The sequence below is a fragment of the Hordeum vulgare genome, chromosome 5H (assembly GCF_904849725.1).
Source record: "Hordeum vulgare subsp. vulgare chromosome 5H, MorexV3_pseudomolecules_assembly, whole genome shotgun sequence".
Lineage (NCBI taxonomy): Eukaryota > Viridiplantae > Streptophyta > Magnoliopsida > Poales > Poaceae > Hordeum > Hordeum vulgare.
Window position 1 is genome coordinate 573,756,017 of NC_058522.1, and position 15,280 is coordinate 573,771,296.

The following is a 15,280-nucleotide window of genomic DNA, read 5'->3' on the forward strand; positions in this document are numbered from 1 at the left end:
CAAGTAGACATTTCTTTTAACTTGACACATTATTTTTTGAGCCAGCACAACAATATTTTATTTAGCCAACACGACACACCATAATGTTTAGCCCACAATATTTCATTCAACCCAGCTTTTCGGTCGAACACGTTATAAAACATTTAGCTAACATTCCAACACGGCTAATAATGATTTAGCCAACAATAACGTGTCAAGCAACATTTGCTCTGATCGAACGCGTGTCATCCACTTAGCCAACCTTTCCCACCTTTTTTTTCCAACACGAAATTCTTTTTTTCCTTCACTTAATTTAAGTGAGTACTCACGGCTTGGCCCAACAACAGACCCATGAACTTGTCGGTTTTTCTTTATCAGAAATGACTAATTGAACCTGTTCGAGGTGTTAACTGAATTCAGAGCTAATTTCCACCTGAATTTATACGCTTTCGATTTCGACTGCAAACATTTAGAGCTAATTTATTCGAATTCATAACATAGTTCATCTTACAAACAACTCCTAAATCAAAATTCCTAATCCGAAAAACAAAGAAACACCAAATAAGCAATGACACCATTTAAAAACACATAAAGATAAAATGCTCCGGCCATCATGTTTGACTGTTTTTCAATTCCACAATCTGGCTCAACTGCTTGTTCAATTTCTGCAACTCCCTCTTCACCAAAAAATCCTCCAATGGACGATCGGCTCTGTGCCCGTTTGAGATCTCCTCCTCCACAGCAGACAAGATGGGAGCCGCCTAAATTGGAAGTCCCTGAATTGGGGGCAGCACTTTAACTTGAAACCATCGATCCCGAATGTACTTATTCATCCACTCAAAATGGCCGCATTCCTTCAAATCCTGAAAAGGGGAACGAAAACTCTAATTCCTAAATCCATACTGCAAAATCAAAATCACGCCAAATCAAGACAAGCCCTACCTTCCCATCCTTCCCACGATGCGGGTCGCTCTCGCATTTGACAAATTCCCGACCGACATTGTCCCTCGTCGAGCGCACACACGTCAAGCGCTTCAATGGATCTAGGCGAGGGCAGTCCGGGCATCTAGTCATTGGGACTTCTCCATGACGCAGCCATGACTTCTGGGAGCCAGAAGCGGAGCTAGACATCCCTCACCGCCACCGCAGTGGACCATTGCCAGAGAAGAGGAAGAAGAAGGTGCGCAGAAGAATGAACAAGAACATGGGAAGGGAGGCAACGGTTATGTCGGGGACAGGGCACGAGCACGAGAGCAGGGGCAGACTGCCTCTTATAAAATCGATAAGGTTGACGTGAATAAGTGGTGGGTCCCAGTCTGAGGTGGCACACAGCAACGAGTGACTGGTGGGTCCCGTGTAGCAACGGATGACTGGTGGGTCCCGCGTTCAAACAGCCGAGCTCACATAATCCAAATTTGTTAACAGTTTACTTCTGTTTGAGGGCTTAAAAGAGCCGTATCGGGCCGTGGCTATTTGAACCATTCCAACGGTCGTCTCTGAGCTATTTCATTGAACGACGTCGTTCTCCAGCGAATAACGGGAAAATATGTTGCACAGAAGCTATTCGCCCGATGCAGGTGGGCGACCGCGGGAGGTGAGATTGAACGGGGCTGGCGTAGGTGGGAAAGCGGCGACGCATGTCCATGCAAGTGGGAAAGCCGCTCCTGCTCATGAGCACGAACTCGTACTCGGCGCCGGCCTCCTCTAGGCAGACGAGGACCCGGGCCATCCATGGCGACACCGCCCATCCGTACACCTTCATAGGCGTCATCCCTTCTAAGCTCCCTTGGTACGGCGCGAGCTGTGTTTGCCATGTGTTTATGTACCAGTTGTTCGCTGGTAGGCAGCGGTGGTCGGTAAGAGGGTACTTGGATACGTTTTAGTCTCATGACTAAAAGTAATGAGACTAAAACTTGCTAGCCTCACCCATGCTTGGATCCAAATACTAAAGAGACTAAAATCAAGTTAATGAGCATTTATTATCCTCCAAACCCTCCAATCCAGAACTTGCATGAGGAGTTAAATGAGGAGAGAGAGGACTAATGCACATTTTAGTAGGGGTATCCTTGACTAAAAGATTTTAGCATCAAGACTAGTTTTAGCCTCTCTTTAGTCAGGGATGTTTGAAACTTTAGCTTCTTAAAGAGACTAGTTTTAGTCAGACTAGTTTTAGTCTCTTGGATCCAAGCACCCCCTAAGAGGGTGCTTGGATACGTTTTAGTCTCATGCCTAAAAGTAATGAGACTAAAACTTGCGAGCCTCACCCATGCTTGGATCCAAATACTAAAGAGACTAAAATCAAGTTAATGAGCATTTATTATCCTCCAAACCCTCCAATCCAGAACTTGCATGAGGAGTTAAATGAGGAGAGAGAGGACTAATGCACATTTTAGTAGGGGTATCCTTGACTAAAAGATTTTAGCATCAAGACTAGTTTTAGCCTCTCTTTAGTCAGGGATGTTTGAAACTTTAGCTTCTTAAAGAGACTAGTTTTAGTCAGACTAGTTTTAGTCTCTTGGATCCAAGCACCCCCTAAGAGGGTGCTTGGATACGTTTTAGTCTCATGCCTAAAAGTAATGAGACTAAAACTTGCGAGCCTCACCCATGCTTGGATCCAAATACTAAAGAGACTAAAATCAAGTTAATGAGCATTTATTATCCTCCAAACCCTCCAATCCAGAACTTGTCTGAGGAGTTAAATGAGGAGAGAGATAACTAATGCATATTTTAGTAGAGATACCCCTGACTAAAAGATTTTTGCCTCAAGACTAGTTTTAGCCTCTCTTTAGTCAGGGATGTTTGAAACTTTAACCTCTTAAAGAGACTAGTTTTAGTCAGACTAATTTTAGTTCCTTGGATCCAAGCAACCTCTAAGTAGGAAGGAATCCCGCTACTAGTCTACATTGTCCCATGTGGGTTCCCTGTAAACAGTCAAACTTCAATCGCTTATGAGTCGATCGGTCCTAAGTAGGAAACTCTTTTGCTTCCTACTCTGAATTATATTATCCAATGGGGATACCCGTGCAGTCAAACTCCAAATATGTTAGGCCAACGTCACTGCTCGCGTGCGCACTGCAGCCCATGTCACCTGCATTTTGGTTACGTATACGTAGCTGGTAAGCGGACCGCAATGACGGGTCGCTCCAACAAGCAAGGACGAGCGGACACCATCCTTCTTCTAGTCAGCGATCATCCGATCGAGGACTGGCAAAGTGCTTCAACGACGGTGCATGCCGCCATGGCACCGGCTCTTCCGAGAATGTGGTGTGCCGTGCTTCGGCCGGCCATGTCTCCGTCACCTTGCCAACGCCTTGCCTTGTTTCCGTTGCTGTACATGCAAACAAACTGAACTGAAAGAAGAGTACGAGTGTATGGGTTGCATAGAGCTAGCGCGTACAACAGAGGCGCATAAATGTTGCATCCACCTAGTAACCCGAAACTGATGCTCTGCTTGTGTATGTTTGTTTTTTTCTTTGGCCTTCTTCCGCTCTCGAAAATATATGCTGCACATTGTGAGAGTTTGCAGTTCATGCACATGTCAGTATTTCTTGTCCAGATTCACTATAACACGTCATGGCCGGGCCGAGAGTTTTTGAGGATTTGCAAACAAGGACTCTGAGATCCTCCCATACAAGGTAGGAACGAACAAATCTAGTAACTTAAGTAACAGAAGATTGGCTTGGTGGATAAAAGAAATTTTCTGCGGTGAGGTGTACATTGATGGCATGAGAGCAACTATACCAAACCCCGCATCTCGCCGCGACCCGGAAAATAACCGTCAAAATGCGGATCGGGGCGAAAAAACCTGCCCGATCAGACCCCGCACGGCAAAATCTCGGCCGCAACCCGCGTATTCGCGGGTTTCCACCTCGCCGCTGCGGTCCCCGCATATGAACGAAAGCGGTTGGTGGGGGGACATTTCAGCCCGCGCTTTCCCCCATCAAAGCATATTCCGCGAATATACTCCTTTACGGATCCGTTATGCGGGGTCTGCATTCACGTACGTGCGCACCATCCCGTATAGACGTTTTTACGCGAACTGCAAACACGTTTTGCGGGTCGGACGAATGCGGGGTCTGCTAGAGTTGCTCTGAGTGTCAGCCAAGCCCTGCTTCCCGGTGTATAACCTGAAAAGGAGCAATTTATTCAAACAAGCTGGTTAGCTCCATATGTTAAACAGTGGACACAAACTCTAGTACTCTACTGTCTTTCATCTATTTTACCTCTTCAGCAAATTTAATCAAGATCGTTGTACTGGGCCTCTGCTGGCCTTTCATTGGCACAAAATGTGTCGTCACCGCCACGGGAAAGCCAGCATTGTCTAGTACGCCTTACAAGAGATTCAAAAATACGTTCAGGCATTCATTGTTTGATCCAACAAGACATGTTTGTTTGACTTGGATATTTGAGCTGGAGCTCCCACCCTTACAATCCCTGCAACAAAAGCTCCACAGTTGAGTGCCCCCATGTCTTTCGGCAACGAAATGAATCTGATCAAACAAAATCGAAACCATTGTTTTAGACTTGTAGCCAAAGGGAGATATTATATGTATAAAAAAAAGATCGTCAAACCGGTTACCAAGAAGCTCCTTCTCGCTAATCATGTGTTCATCCTCATGTTTCATCCGCAGACAGTGTGGGTATGACTCTGAAGAGCAAGGCTCCTGTCATACCGCCTGGGCTTATGGGGTTTGAGGACTGGGGATGCATCATTTGTAAATCACAGAAAAATAGTTTCATCCTACTACAACGAGTGGAAATTTTGGGGGACACGACTCCAAAGATTCTTCTTTGCTGAACAATAACATCCCAAAAAGCACAAACAGTCAGAAATATGGAAATACAATCCCTGTTAAATTTTCCGTCCACGCTCTTCTTTAGTGCTCAAGCTTGTGAGATAAATTGCTGAACATGACTTCCATGCTATTTCCAGCATCCTGATATCTGCAATGTTTGTTATGTTTTACTGGAATGCATTAGCTGGATATTATTTTATTCTGGGATATTATTTTAACTTGTTATCTTGTGAACAGTAAAGGTATTCTGTAAACTTGTGTGATGAACTGATGATCCTGTGAGCTGGGAGAATGATTTAATGGCTCGAGGTCATTTTAACGGCTGTGGTCATGTGCAGGTCTATTTATAATATCATTATCTCCCATGCATCGAACTAAATCAGTACAAAAAAGCATCAGCTCCATGGCAGAAGTGTAATGCTGAAAGCTGACTTCAGTATGTTAGTCAAATCTGTGTCAGTCAGTGCAAAGACAAGTACGCAGAATAGATTACATTTCGAAACAGTACTTTCCATACGATGCTGTGAATGAATGATAAAATCCCCAGCAGTAATCGTTCAGGCTCCTCCAAAAATTCATGGAAGATTTCTTTAGCAGATATTACCGTCTCTCCTTTTAAATTTCTGCTCCTTAAGCAGTATGGGACTAAATAAGCTGGATGGAAAAGCATTCCCCAATGTTCAAACCAGCAACCAATCTTTCGTCGTCAAACTTTTTTTTGAGAAAACGCAAAAGACTTTTGCGGTTCATTGTATTGAAAAGAAGGGGTTTAGTACAATCCTCCTAGGAGGCATATTTACAAGGTGAACACATGCACACTAGTGGACATCCCATGTTTGTGGCAAGATGGCCCGAAGCCCCAAGGCGCCCGCTCTGGCCCAGAGGCCGGCCTCTTCCTTAATCGTAGCCGCCAGGGAGGTAACCGACGGTGTTGCACCCTCAAACACGCATCCGTTGCGATGCTTCCAAATCATCCAAGGGACGAGCAAAGCAACGGAAGCCAATCCCTTGTGCATAGGCCTAGGGGTGTCGTGTCGTGCAGAGCACCACCAGTCGTGTAGAGTGGCATCGTTGTTGGGCAGCGGGCAAGAGAGGCGCAGCCATGAGAGGATCTCGTGCCTTCGTCGTCAAACTTAGCCAGATGGTACACCGCACATATATGTACTAGTATATCTGTAGGGGAATATAGTCTTCAAGGTTACAGCTGTCTTGCCACAATACGGCAAGTCTGCTCTCACTTGTCGATCCATAACTGTCCAACTGCTCTGTCCGCTTCCGCTTGCCGCCGCAGCAGCTGCGGTGCAGCCTAAATAATCGCCTAAGCCAATCAGAGTGCCTGCAATTCTGGGACGATTTTTGGGGAACGTCGATCAGTTTGGAGGCAATTTGGAGAAACACCTCACATCCTAATCAATTCCGTGGTGATCTTTGTCGAACGCCTCACAAATCTCGATCAAGTGGAGGCTTTTCTGAAAAATGCCGCCAAAGGTAGGTCCAAACCGAGGCGTTTTGTAAAAACGCCTTCAAAGCTAGGTCCAGCCAAGGCATATTTTTGGGTGATAGTACCTTCCTAAACATAGAAAGTGTTTCCCATTAGGATCCGTGTTGTACTGGGATCAGTTGGAACATGTCAAAGGATGGGCCGCTGAGATCAGAAAGCTCATGGGCAGCATGTTGGAAAATGGGACCTTCGATGCCATCTTCCTTTTTTTCTTTTCTTTTTGCGAGAAGGATGTCATTTTCCAAGAAGGGCAGCCTGCACTCCATGCTGCAGAAGGCTTTGTCACCCCTACAATTGAAAGACATGATAAAAAAACCATTAAACAGCAATCGAAACAATTGCACATCTATTAAACCAGCAAAAAAAGAAACATAACAATGGTGCGTCTAGTTTACTGGAACACTTACTGGTAAATATAGATGGCTTCCCCTTTTTTGAGCTTCTGACCGCAAAAACAACAGAAGCTCATGGTGCCCACTTTCAGATGAGGGGCCAAACTCTCCTCACACCCACTCTCATCAGAGAAGCTGTTCTCCTGAGTTAAGTTGTCAGTAATCCTCATCTCAGATCGAAGAAAAGAAGCCTCCCTGCTGCCCAAGGTTGTGGGGTTTTCATCACTGACAGAATCCATTAGTCCAAGCCCAACCATTTTACCGAGCAAGATCTTTCGGCTCTGCCTGGCTGCGCAGGCATTAAGGAAAGACGACCTGGGTGATATGGTACCAATGCCTGTGAGGTCTAAGTAGTATCCTTGGTGAACCAAGTCTACTTTTTTTGTGTAGTCGTATCTAGGAAACCTTGGATGCTTGTGAATGGCGTCTGTGAAAGCAAACTCTGCAACCCTCCTGTCAGATAAGGAGTATTCTTCCTGAACCGAGTCTACTCTTCTTGTGTGATCGTAACTATGAAACCTTGGATGCTTGCGAATGGCATCTATGAAAGCACACTCTGCAACCCTCCTGTCAGATTCCTCAGCACCTGTGGCTGCCCCAATCGTTCCAGCAATTTCCTTGAGATTTAGCAGGTAACCAATGCCCGAAAGAAAATCATGATAATGTTCTCCTCTGTGAGCATTGAAACTTAGCTCGAGCCTCTGAAGATTGGGAAATGCTTCTTCCTGAAAGGTGAGGGGCAGTACACCACATGTGTATTTGAAACACTTGAGACCAAGGAATGCCCTTTTTTTGAAGATGATGCTTTCTTCCGTGGGTTGCCGGACATAGAGTGAGAAAACAGTGAGGGCAGGCAATCCTGTCAGTATATCCATATCTTCCATCAACAGCTCACTAACAACAACTGTCAGAATACAGAGTTTGCGGAGTTGGCCAAGGCACTGCGGAAGCCTGGAGAAGATACAAATGGGGGGCAACAACTCAAGTCTCTGAAGAAATAGGGGAAGAGAGGACATGCTGCTCAACATATCATGGTAGATTGCCGTTCCTGAAGCACCAGGAGCCAGAATGACAGATTTGAGATTCACAAGTTTCCCAAGAGAAGAGGATAGAGCTGCCAGGTTTCTCTTCAGATGGTCATCTGACTCTTCTGTACAGTAAGTGAGGTTAAGATCTTGCAGGTTTAACAGATCACCAAGGCTCAGTACACTGTCTTCAGAGTTACTGCTAAGGTCAAAACAATGTAGCGCACGCAAAGATCTGATGCGACCAATCTCATCAGGTAGATCTGTCTTATCTCCAAGAGAGAGATGCAACAAGCCTGGGAGATGAACAATATCTGATGGAACTGCAGACACTGCTGCATCAATTATCAGTGTTTCCAAGTATCGCAGCATTCGCATACGGGTTGGTAGTTCTACCTCTACACTGGCATCACATGAAATCTTCAAATATCTCAGCTGAAAAAATCTACAAATTCCTGTGAGGTCAAAACTCGTGATCCCTTGTTGATCACCCCAAAACTCCAGGATTAGAACTCGGAGATGCTTAAATCCCACAATTGTAGGCACACACTTGAGGATTCCAAAAAAGGCAATTGATCGAGCTTTTGACAGTGTTAGGCCAGTTGGTTTCTTTGCGTATCTGGGATTGCTGAAGTGGAGCGATAGCCAACGAGCCTTGCTATAATGTCCTGTGATGGTCTGTGAGTAATCTAATGTTGTGATAAATCTCTCTTCAGTGGACTCAAGTGTAACTAGATCCAGTACAACATGGTGCAGTGTGCAGGACAACACCTCACCACTGTAGTTGATATCCACAGGTTGGATCATTCCCCTGATGACAAGCTCTTCAAAATAGCTATCTGCAACTTCCCCTGTGTCTATTCCTTCTACTGCACAGATGAAACCTTCTGCTATCCACTGCTTAACCAAATCAAACTTCCACATTGTGCAGCCCTCCGGATACACACTCAGATACATCAAGCATGTCTTCAAATAGTGAGGAAGACTATTGTAACTAAGCTTTAGTACTTCCTGCAGTGTATCTTCCAAAGTACAATCTGTACTCAAACTGGAACACAAAAAATCCTGCACATGCTGCCAAAGTTTAGGGTTGTCCGGCTGGGTTGTTAAAAGACCAGATACACAAATGGTTGCTAGTGGCAAACCAGCACATCTTGTTATGATTATGTCCAAAGCCCCCTTTAATTGTTCAGGGCACAGACGTTCAGGACCAAAAACCAGGTTGAGTAACAGTTTACCAGAGTCTTCCCCGCCAAGAGGTTTCATCTTCAGAATATTATCAGATTGATAATCACAGCATTCCAGAGCTACTTCCTCAATTTCTGTGGTTGCTATTATTCTACTGCAGTTATTACCTTCCGGGAATGAACTAGCAAGAATATCCCACGATGTTGTTTCCCACAAATCATCAATTACAATAAAATATCTGCAAAAGAGACTATCCATAGTTATAATTTTATCGTGTCTATAGAAACAATCATTACAGAAGCACTAAGATAATTACAAATTAATTATAGAAATAATAAAGTAAAATGCAGTACCTCTTATTCTGGAGATGTTTGGTTAGATTGTCAATGAGGTTTTGCACTGTGTAGGAATTAGAGGGGCATCGATGCTGCTGAACTTGAGAGAGGATACCTTCAAGCAGTCTTCTCATGTCAGGTTTCCGAGATGCCCGCACAAAAGCACGGCACTCGAATTGCTGCCCAATTTCACGGGACAGCTGTTTTGCAAGCGTGGTCTTGCCAACCCCTGCATGTCCAGTTATGGCCACCATTTTCAGCTGCTGTTCCTTTTCATTGGTGAGCCACTTGATAAGCTTTGTCTTTGCGTCGTTCACACCAACAAGGTAGTTTGTAGTCTCTGCTGGATGCTGCTCCTTGTCGGTAATCCATTTGATAAGTTTTGTCTTGGCGTCGTCGATGCCAACAAGGTAGTTTGCAGCCTCTGCATACATGAATGGAATATGGCCGTACACCGTGAACAGAGATCTAGAACTCGAGGTGCAACCATCAAGATACCTTCCATGTCGTTCAATCGCCTCCCGCACCAGGTCCCTGAGTTCTGCGATCTTGGCGGCCCTCGTGCACGGCCTCACCGTATTGGAAAGCCAAGGGATCTTGACACGGCCAACCTTGAAGCTCTGCACCGACCTCATCTTGGCATCGGCATGCGTCAACATCATGTCATCGATGAAATCCTCGATATCATAGCAAAGTTCACGCACCTCATTCATCCAGTATTTTGCCATCTCATTGGGGGAATCTACCATTGACTGCTCCACAAGGGCGACACTTATTTCTTCCAGATCTGCCCTGAGGAGCACGACTCTGTCCTTGAGTAGCCCTCGCAGCCGGTAATTGAGAGGCAGCAGCGAATCTAGCTTCCTGAGAAGGGGACCCGTGACACCAAGGGAAGAACTCATTGCAGCATCCATGGAGCCCATGTCGGCCAGCCAAGAGCTCACCGGAGCCTCCATGGCGCCCATGTCGGCCAGCGAAGAACTAACCGGAGCATCCATGGCGCCGGTGACGGCCAGCGCAGAATCCATCTCTGTCTGGAGAGAGAAATCAAATCAGAGAGAGCGTGTATTATGCTTCCATCTATCTATTATTTATTATATTTTTATCTATTTTATATACTAAGCACAATACGGGGTTCTTTGGTAAGCTATCTACAAAAATTTGAAAAAAAAATTGCAAACACAATACGGGGTTCTTTTCAAGACACCCCATAAATCCAAATCATCAAAATTATTTTGGTCAATAATCTTTAATTTCAGGCAAGGATTGAGCGACAGATCAGAAATTTTATAGCTGGCGTCTATGTTAGATACTTCCGTTCAAAGAAAATCTTATAGTTGGTTCAACTCAGACGTACATACCAAATCGGATATACATTCCTACGTATCTTTTAAAATTAATGACAGACTAAACATACAAATATAGTGCATATTCAGCTTACCATCGATTTAATAAAATAACACAACTATCAAACCTGAAACCTTCCATGATACCCACATTTTGTATACCAGAGAAGCTAGCGAGACCACCGTGAACACACGAATCAATCAAAAAGACCACTGATACCAACATAACTCATTATAAACAGTGTTAACAGAAGCTCAACAAACAGACTTAACTACAAGCATCTGGCACTCAAAGCCCGAATCGAGGAAACAAGAAACACACACCCAAAAAAGACTTCAAGATGGAGAATCCAGTTGTATGATATGGATTAGGGATTGAAACTATTTGGAGAAGATTAGATCAAAAAAAAGACCTCAAAGAGATTTATTAAGTACTAAATGGCATTGCTCTATAGGCCGTGATTAAATTCTAGGGCGCAATCATTATAGATTTTCATAAAACGTAAGAAAAATAGAGAAAATTACACACAAACAAGAGAACAGATGAAACAATAAGAAAAACTACGAGGCCAAAAACATACTAAGCATATTTCACAAAAAAAATGTTTGGCCAACTAATAATTTACAAATTCCCAAATGTCTAAGCAATAGCAAATTTATTCTTTAATCTGGTAAATTTAAGAATTACTTAGTGATAGAAGACTGGAATGAAGAAGTGTGACACATGCATTGCTACAGAAAATACTTGGAAGAAAAAAGCATCGTCAAAGTTGTATGTTGCAGACTATGCAAAATCCAAAACATCATGCATTTTTGAACGAGGGGGGGGGGGGTGTTTCGAACAAAAAATAACTAAATGTTACGAAAATATATCTCGTAACAGATCCAGTATTATTATTTTTTGTATATACATATTCTCTATATGGGTGTGGCTAGATGACAATCGCCTAAAAAAACTGTGCTCAGTCAATGTTTAGGCCGTTGGATGAAAAGGATGACTGGATCACCTTCTTTAGCCTCCAGCCACCCATCTTCTTCCTTCGAACGTCGCCCCGCCGCCAGCCTAGCCGCCCGCGGCCGGCGGCGCTCCCGTGCAGCCTTGCCGCATCTCCCTCCTCCCAACAACCCCCACCCCCCTCGCGCCATCCCTCTAGTCCCAGAGCCGACGGAGATTTTCTTCGGTGAAGTTGCACCACTGCCGTTCTTCTGCCTCCACCCGCCACCCTAAGATAGATGGTGGGGTAGCCCTCCGACAAGATCCTTCCTTCTATTTCCTTCCCTCCGGCCTCCCTTCGACGATGTTCAAAATCGACTGACCCAAAATCATAAGTCAGTCGACTGACATTTAGCTATTGTGTTTCTATATTGGTGGTCAAACATAAAAGTTGGGTCACCAAAGCCCATATTCTACCAGCTCAAACGGTTCTATAGCAAGGTAGAAATTTATTAACTCTAAAAATTTGAACGTACCTGGATATTCTCCATTTCATGAAGCCTCTCAATTATATCACGTGCACTAGTTGGTCTCTTCTTTGGATTGAAGTCTATGCACTCTAAAGCTATCTCATAGCATACTCGTATTTGTTCCAATAATGTGTCTCGTTGTGATCTCTCCATCTTATAACTCCAACTTTCAAGTACCTAAAAAATTGTGCCGGTGGGTTATGGTCCATCAAATGGATGAACAACATCTTTCTATATAGGAACCATATGTGTAGTATATGGCAACCACACACATTCAAGCATCAAACTAAGAACAAAAATTCTCTAAAAAGTAGACTGTCCCAAAAAATTCGAGTCAGACCTATCAATGTAAACTGCACTTCCATAAATGAAGCATCAAATTGGGAAGGAAGTTTCTCTACATGGAAATATGTTGTATTGATTCTTTTGCAGCCAAAACTGTGTTTTCCTCTACTAGATGTACTTCCAGAAATGATAGTGTGCTACATCTCAAACTAAATCTAATGACAATGTGCAAAGTAAAAGAGTGATTTTTTCTAAGTCCATCCTTCTTAGCCAAAAAGAAAAATGAGCTTTTAGCATTGTCAAAATGGCATATAGTGTTCTTACTTGCTCAGTATCTTGATACCCCTTCTGCCCGGTCAGTATTTCTATGATAATAACACCAAGACTATACAAGTCAGTCCCACTTGTGATTGCACCCATTTCGTAAAATTCTGGTGCCAAATATCCACTGTATGAAAATAGAAAAAGATCTGACGGATTAATGGACAAAGAGAGTATAATTCAAATGACATAGCAGAAAAGAATGAGCTTTCAAGAGGAACTAGCTAGCTTACAATGTTCCTAACATAGTTTTGGTAATATTCTGTCTTTGATTTCCACCAAGGCATCTAGACAAGTCAAAATTAGTAATTTTTGGTACCATCCTATCGTCGAGCAGTATATTGGCAGGTTTCAGATCCAAGTGAATGATATGCCTCTCATGCAGGAACTGCAGGCCCTCAGAAATCCCTTTAATTATTTTGTAGCAGGTTTGCCACTCACGATATGCATCTATAAAGGTGATAGGAGAAACGGGCTTATAAATTGGGACACATTACACAATTTCTAGTATATCGAATAGAGGCCGCATGGTCATACCGGTGATATATTTATCAAGACTCCCTTTAGGTATATACTCGAAGCAAAACAATCTTTGTTGGACATGTGTCATGACAAGGTTTCCTTGTTTACCAGCACAATATCCCAGAAATCTTACTACATTCTTGTGATTTGTCTTCATCAGGCATTGAACCTCTTGGTGAAACTCCGTGTCATGCATATAACGGTTGGACAACTTCTTCACTGCAACCAACTTGTCGCCAAGTATTCCCTATTGCTCACAAGTGTTAGCATGTGTTTGAGTTCTCAAAACATGTGTGATTAAGATTGGAACACTCATGCCATGTATACTACCTTATAAACCACAGCAAATCTACTTCTTCCAATCTCCCGGTCATTGGAGAAATCATTTGTGATGTCCTTCAAGAGTGATAATGGTAGGGGCTTGGGCATGGCTGTTTCATCAATTAAAATCTGCTCTAGGGTACTTTTTTGTGCAGTAAAAGCTTTGCTGTCCATTTGCATTCAGTATGTAATTAACCTGGAAATAAGAGCAAACTCGTTATGTATGTATGACCTACATAGTAGACCCAAATCCCCACTCGCTCCGAAGCTAATTAATGAAGTAATATAGATCGATATGGAACCTAAGGAACAAATTAAGATCGCACTCCTACTATGCAACTAATTATCAGCTGCGACCAAGTAAAACAGTTTTTTTTTTCAGACGACCTCATCGCCGGATTCCACTATCATTACCACCGATGGCGGAACAAAACACGGTTGACGGCAGATCCCCCAAAACGACGACTACATATATACTCCCTCCATCACACTCGGATGAATGATGAATGATGAATCCGCAGACGGCAGAGCCCCGTACATCCCAGGCAAGATCCACTACTTTACCTGGACAGATTTACCTGCTTGCTTCCCAGTAAAGGAGATGGAGCTTCAGATTTACTTGCTTGATGAAGGAGAAGAAGGGGATGAGGCTATCAGGTCAACGGTCTCTTTGGGAGAAGGGATGCACTAATTGAGTTAGCTCCCTCCACATGAGCATGTTGATGAGAGCTCTTATTGGACGTCCGCGTGCGTCCAATACTAAGCTTTCGCTGAAGGGCGCCCAAACGGCCGAGCCCGTTAGAAAAAGGGCAGTGCTCTCCGCCGGCCCTTCCGTCCAATCGTTCGGCCGGCCACGCGCGGGCCGGCCGATCCGCCAGCTGCACACGGACCGCACTGTCAGATCTTCATAAAGCAAAAAAAAATGATACAATAAATTTCATTCACGATGCAGTAATTTTGTCCACGATTGTAATAAAAATATAGTTGTAGCAAAAAAATATTAATGTGCTTTTAAGAAAAAACGAAGTTGATGATGCGCGGTAGCAAAACAAAAAAAGGATTATAGCAAAACAATCCGGTGAACTCGGGGTGTAACTCTGACGAACGTGTATACAACTTTTTTAGTGAACGGTTGCAGCAAAAATTAACACAGTTGTAGCAAAAATCAAAAACACTGGTTGTAACGAAAAATCCGACGAACTCGAGTTGCAACCAAACGTGAATACAACTTTTTTAATGAATAGATGTAACAAATGGAAAACAATTGTATCAAATTTGAACACTAGTTGTAACAAATTTAAACGAGATAAAAGTTGCATGCCTAATAAGCTCATGCGCAGGTCACGTGCGACCGGCCGGCGCGCAATGACGAAACGTTTTCCTTAGAAAAAAAACATGTTTTTTATTTATTTTTCTTTGGAAGAGGCATGGCTTTTTTGTCTTTTTTCATAAACAAAAAGTTATCAAAACATATCAACATGTTATTTAATTTTGAAGATCTCGATGCGAAGAATCAAACGATGAAAATGATTCAAGATTTGTACGCATAGTTTAAGAAATAAAATGTTTTAAAAATAATGGACCTACAAAAAACTCTCAAGCTACAACAAGTAACAGACATACACAGAACATCACTTGTTACAACCTAAAAAGGCGATAGTGATTTTTCAAAGTACTCTTCAATTAGTGATTTCGTCCGACTCCCATACCTTAAAAAAATGCTACAAAGCAACGTGGTAGCCAATCGAGCTAGCACCTGTGGCGTGCCAAAATGAAGCTCTATTCCCTCCGTTTTTAAATATAAG

At 43.3% G+C, this 15,280-nt stretch overlaps 2 protein-coding genes across 2 annotated transcripts; both read right to left on the bottom strand.

Moving 5' to 3' along the window:
* Positions 1 to 740: 740 nt before the first annotated feature.
* LOC123397373 (disease resistance protein RGA5-like) lies at positions 741 to 10,244 on the bottom strand. Its single transcript, XM_045091939.1, has 7 exons — positions 9,235 to 10,244; positions 6,684 to 9,119; positions 6,387 to 6,564; positions 6,014 to 6,081; positions 4,409 to 4,469; positions 1,535 to 1,780; positions 741 to 842 (listed from the first exon to the last, which is right to left on the bottom strand). The coding sequence occupies exons 1-7, from the start codon at positions 10,242 to 10,244 to the stop codon at positions 741 to 743; spliced, it is 4,101 nt and encodes a 1,366-aa protein (XP_044947874.1).
* Positions 10,245 to 11,524: 1,280 nt separating this feature from the next.
* On the bottom strand, positions 11,525 to 13,649 carry LOC123397374 (putative receptor-like protein kinase At4g00960). The gene is made up of 6 exons (XM_045091940.1): positions 13,485 to 13,649; positions 13,170 to 13,401; positions 12,866 to 13,082; positions 12,636 to 12,759; positions 12,033 to 12,203; positions 11,525 to 11,911 (listed from the first exon to the last, which is right to left on the bottom strand). Exons 1-6 carry the CDS (start codon positions 13,647 to 13,649, stop codon positions 11,525 to 11,527), a joined length of 1,296 nt encoding a protein of 431 aa, XP_044947875.1.
* Between the last annotated feature and the right edge of the window lie 1,631 nt (positions 13,650 to 15,280).

Coding starts and splice junctions, on each gene's coding strand:
- LOC123397373 (XM_045091939.1), bottom strand. CDS start 10,244: ATGGATTCTGCGCTGGCCGTCACCGGCGCCATGGATGCTCCGGTTAGT. Junction 4,470..6,013: donor GGACAGTTATGGATCGACAA/GTGAGAGCAGAC, acceptor TTGTTTGATCAG/ATTCATTTCGTTGCCGAAAG. Junction 1,781..4,408: donor GAGCTTTTGTTGCAGGGATT/GTAAGGGTGGGA, acceptor TGGCAAACACAG/CTCGCGCCGTACCAAGGGAG.
- LOC123397374 (XM_045091940.1), bottom strand. CDS start 13,649: ATGGACAGCAAAGCTTTTACTGCACAAAAAAGTACCCTAGAGCAGATT. Junction 12,204..12,635: donor GGTATCAAGATACTGAGCAA/GTAAGAACACTA, acceptor ACAATTTTTTAG/GTACTTGAAAGTTGGAGTTA. Junction 11,912..12,032: donor ATGAAATGGAGAATATCCAG/GTACGTTCAAAT, acceptor GAAACACAATAG/CTAAATGTCAGTCGACTGAC.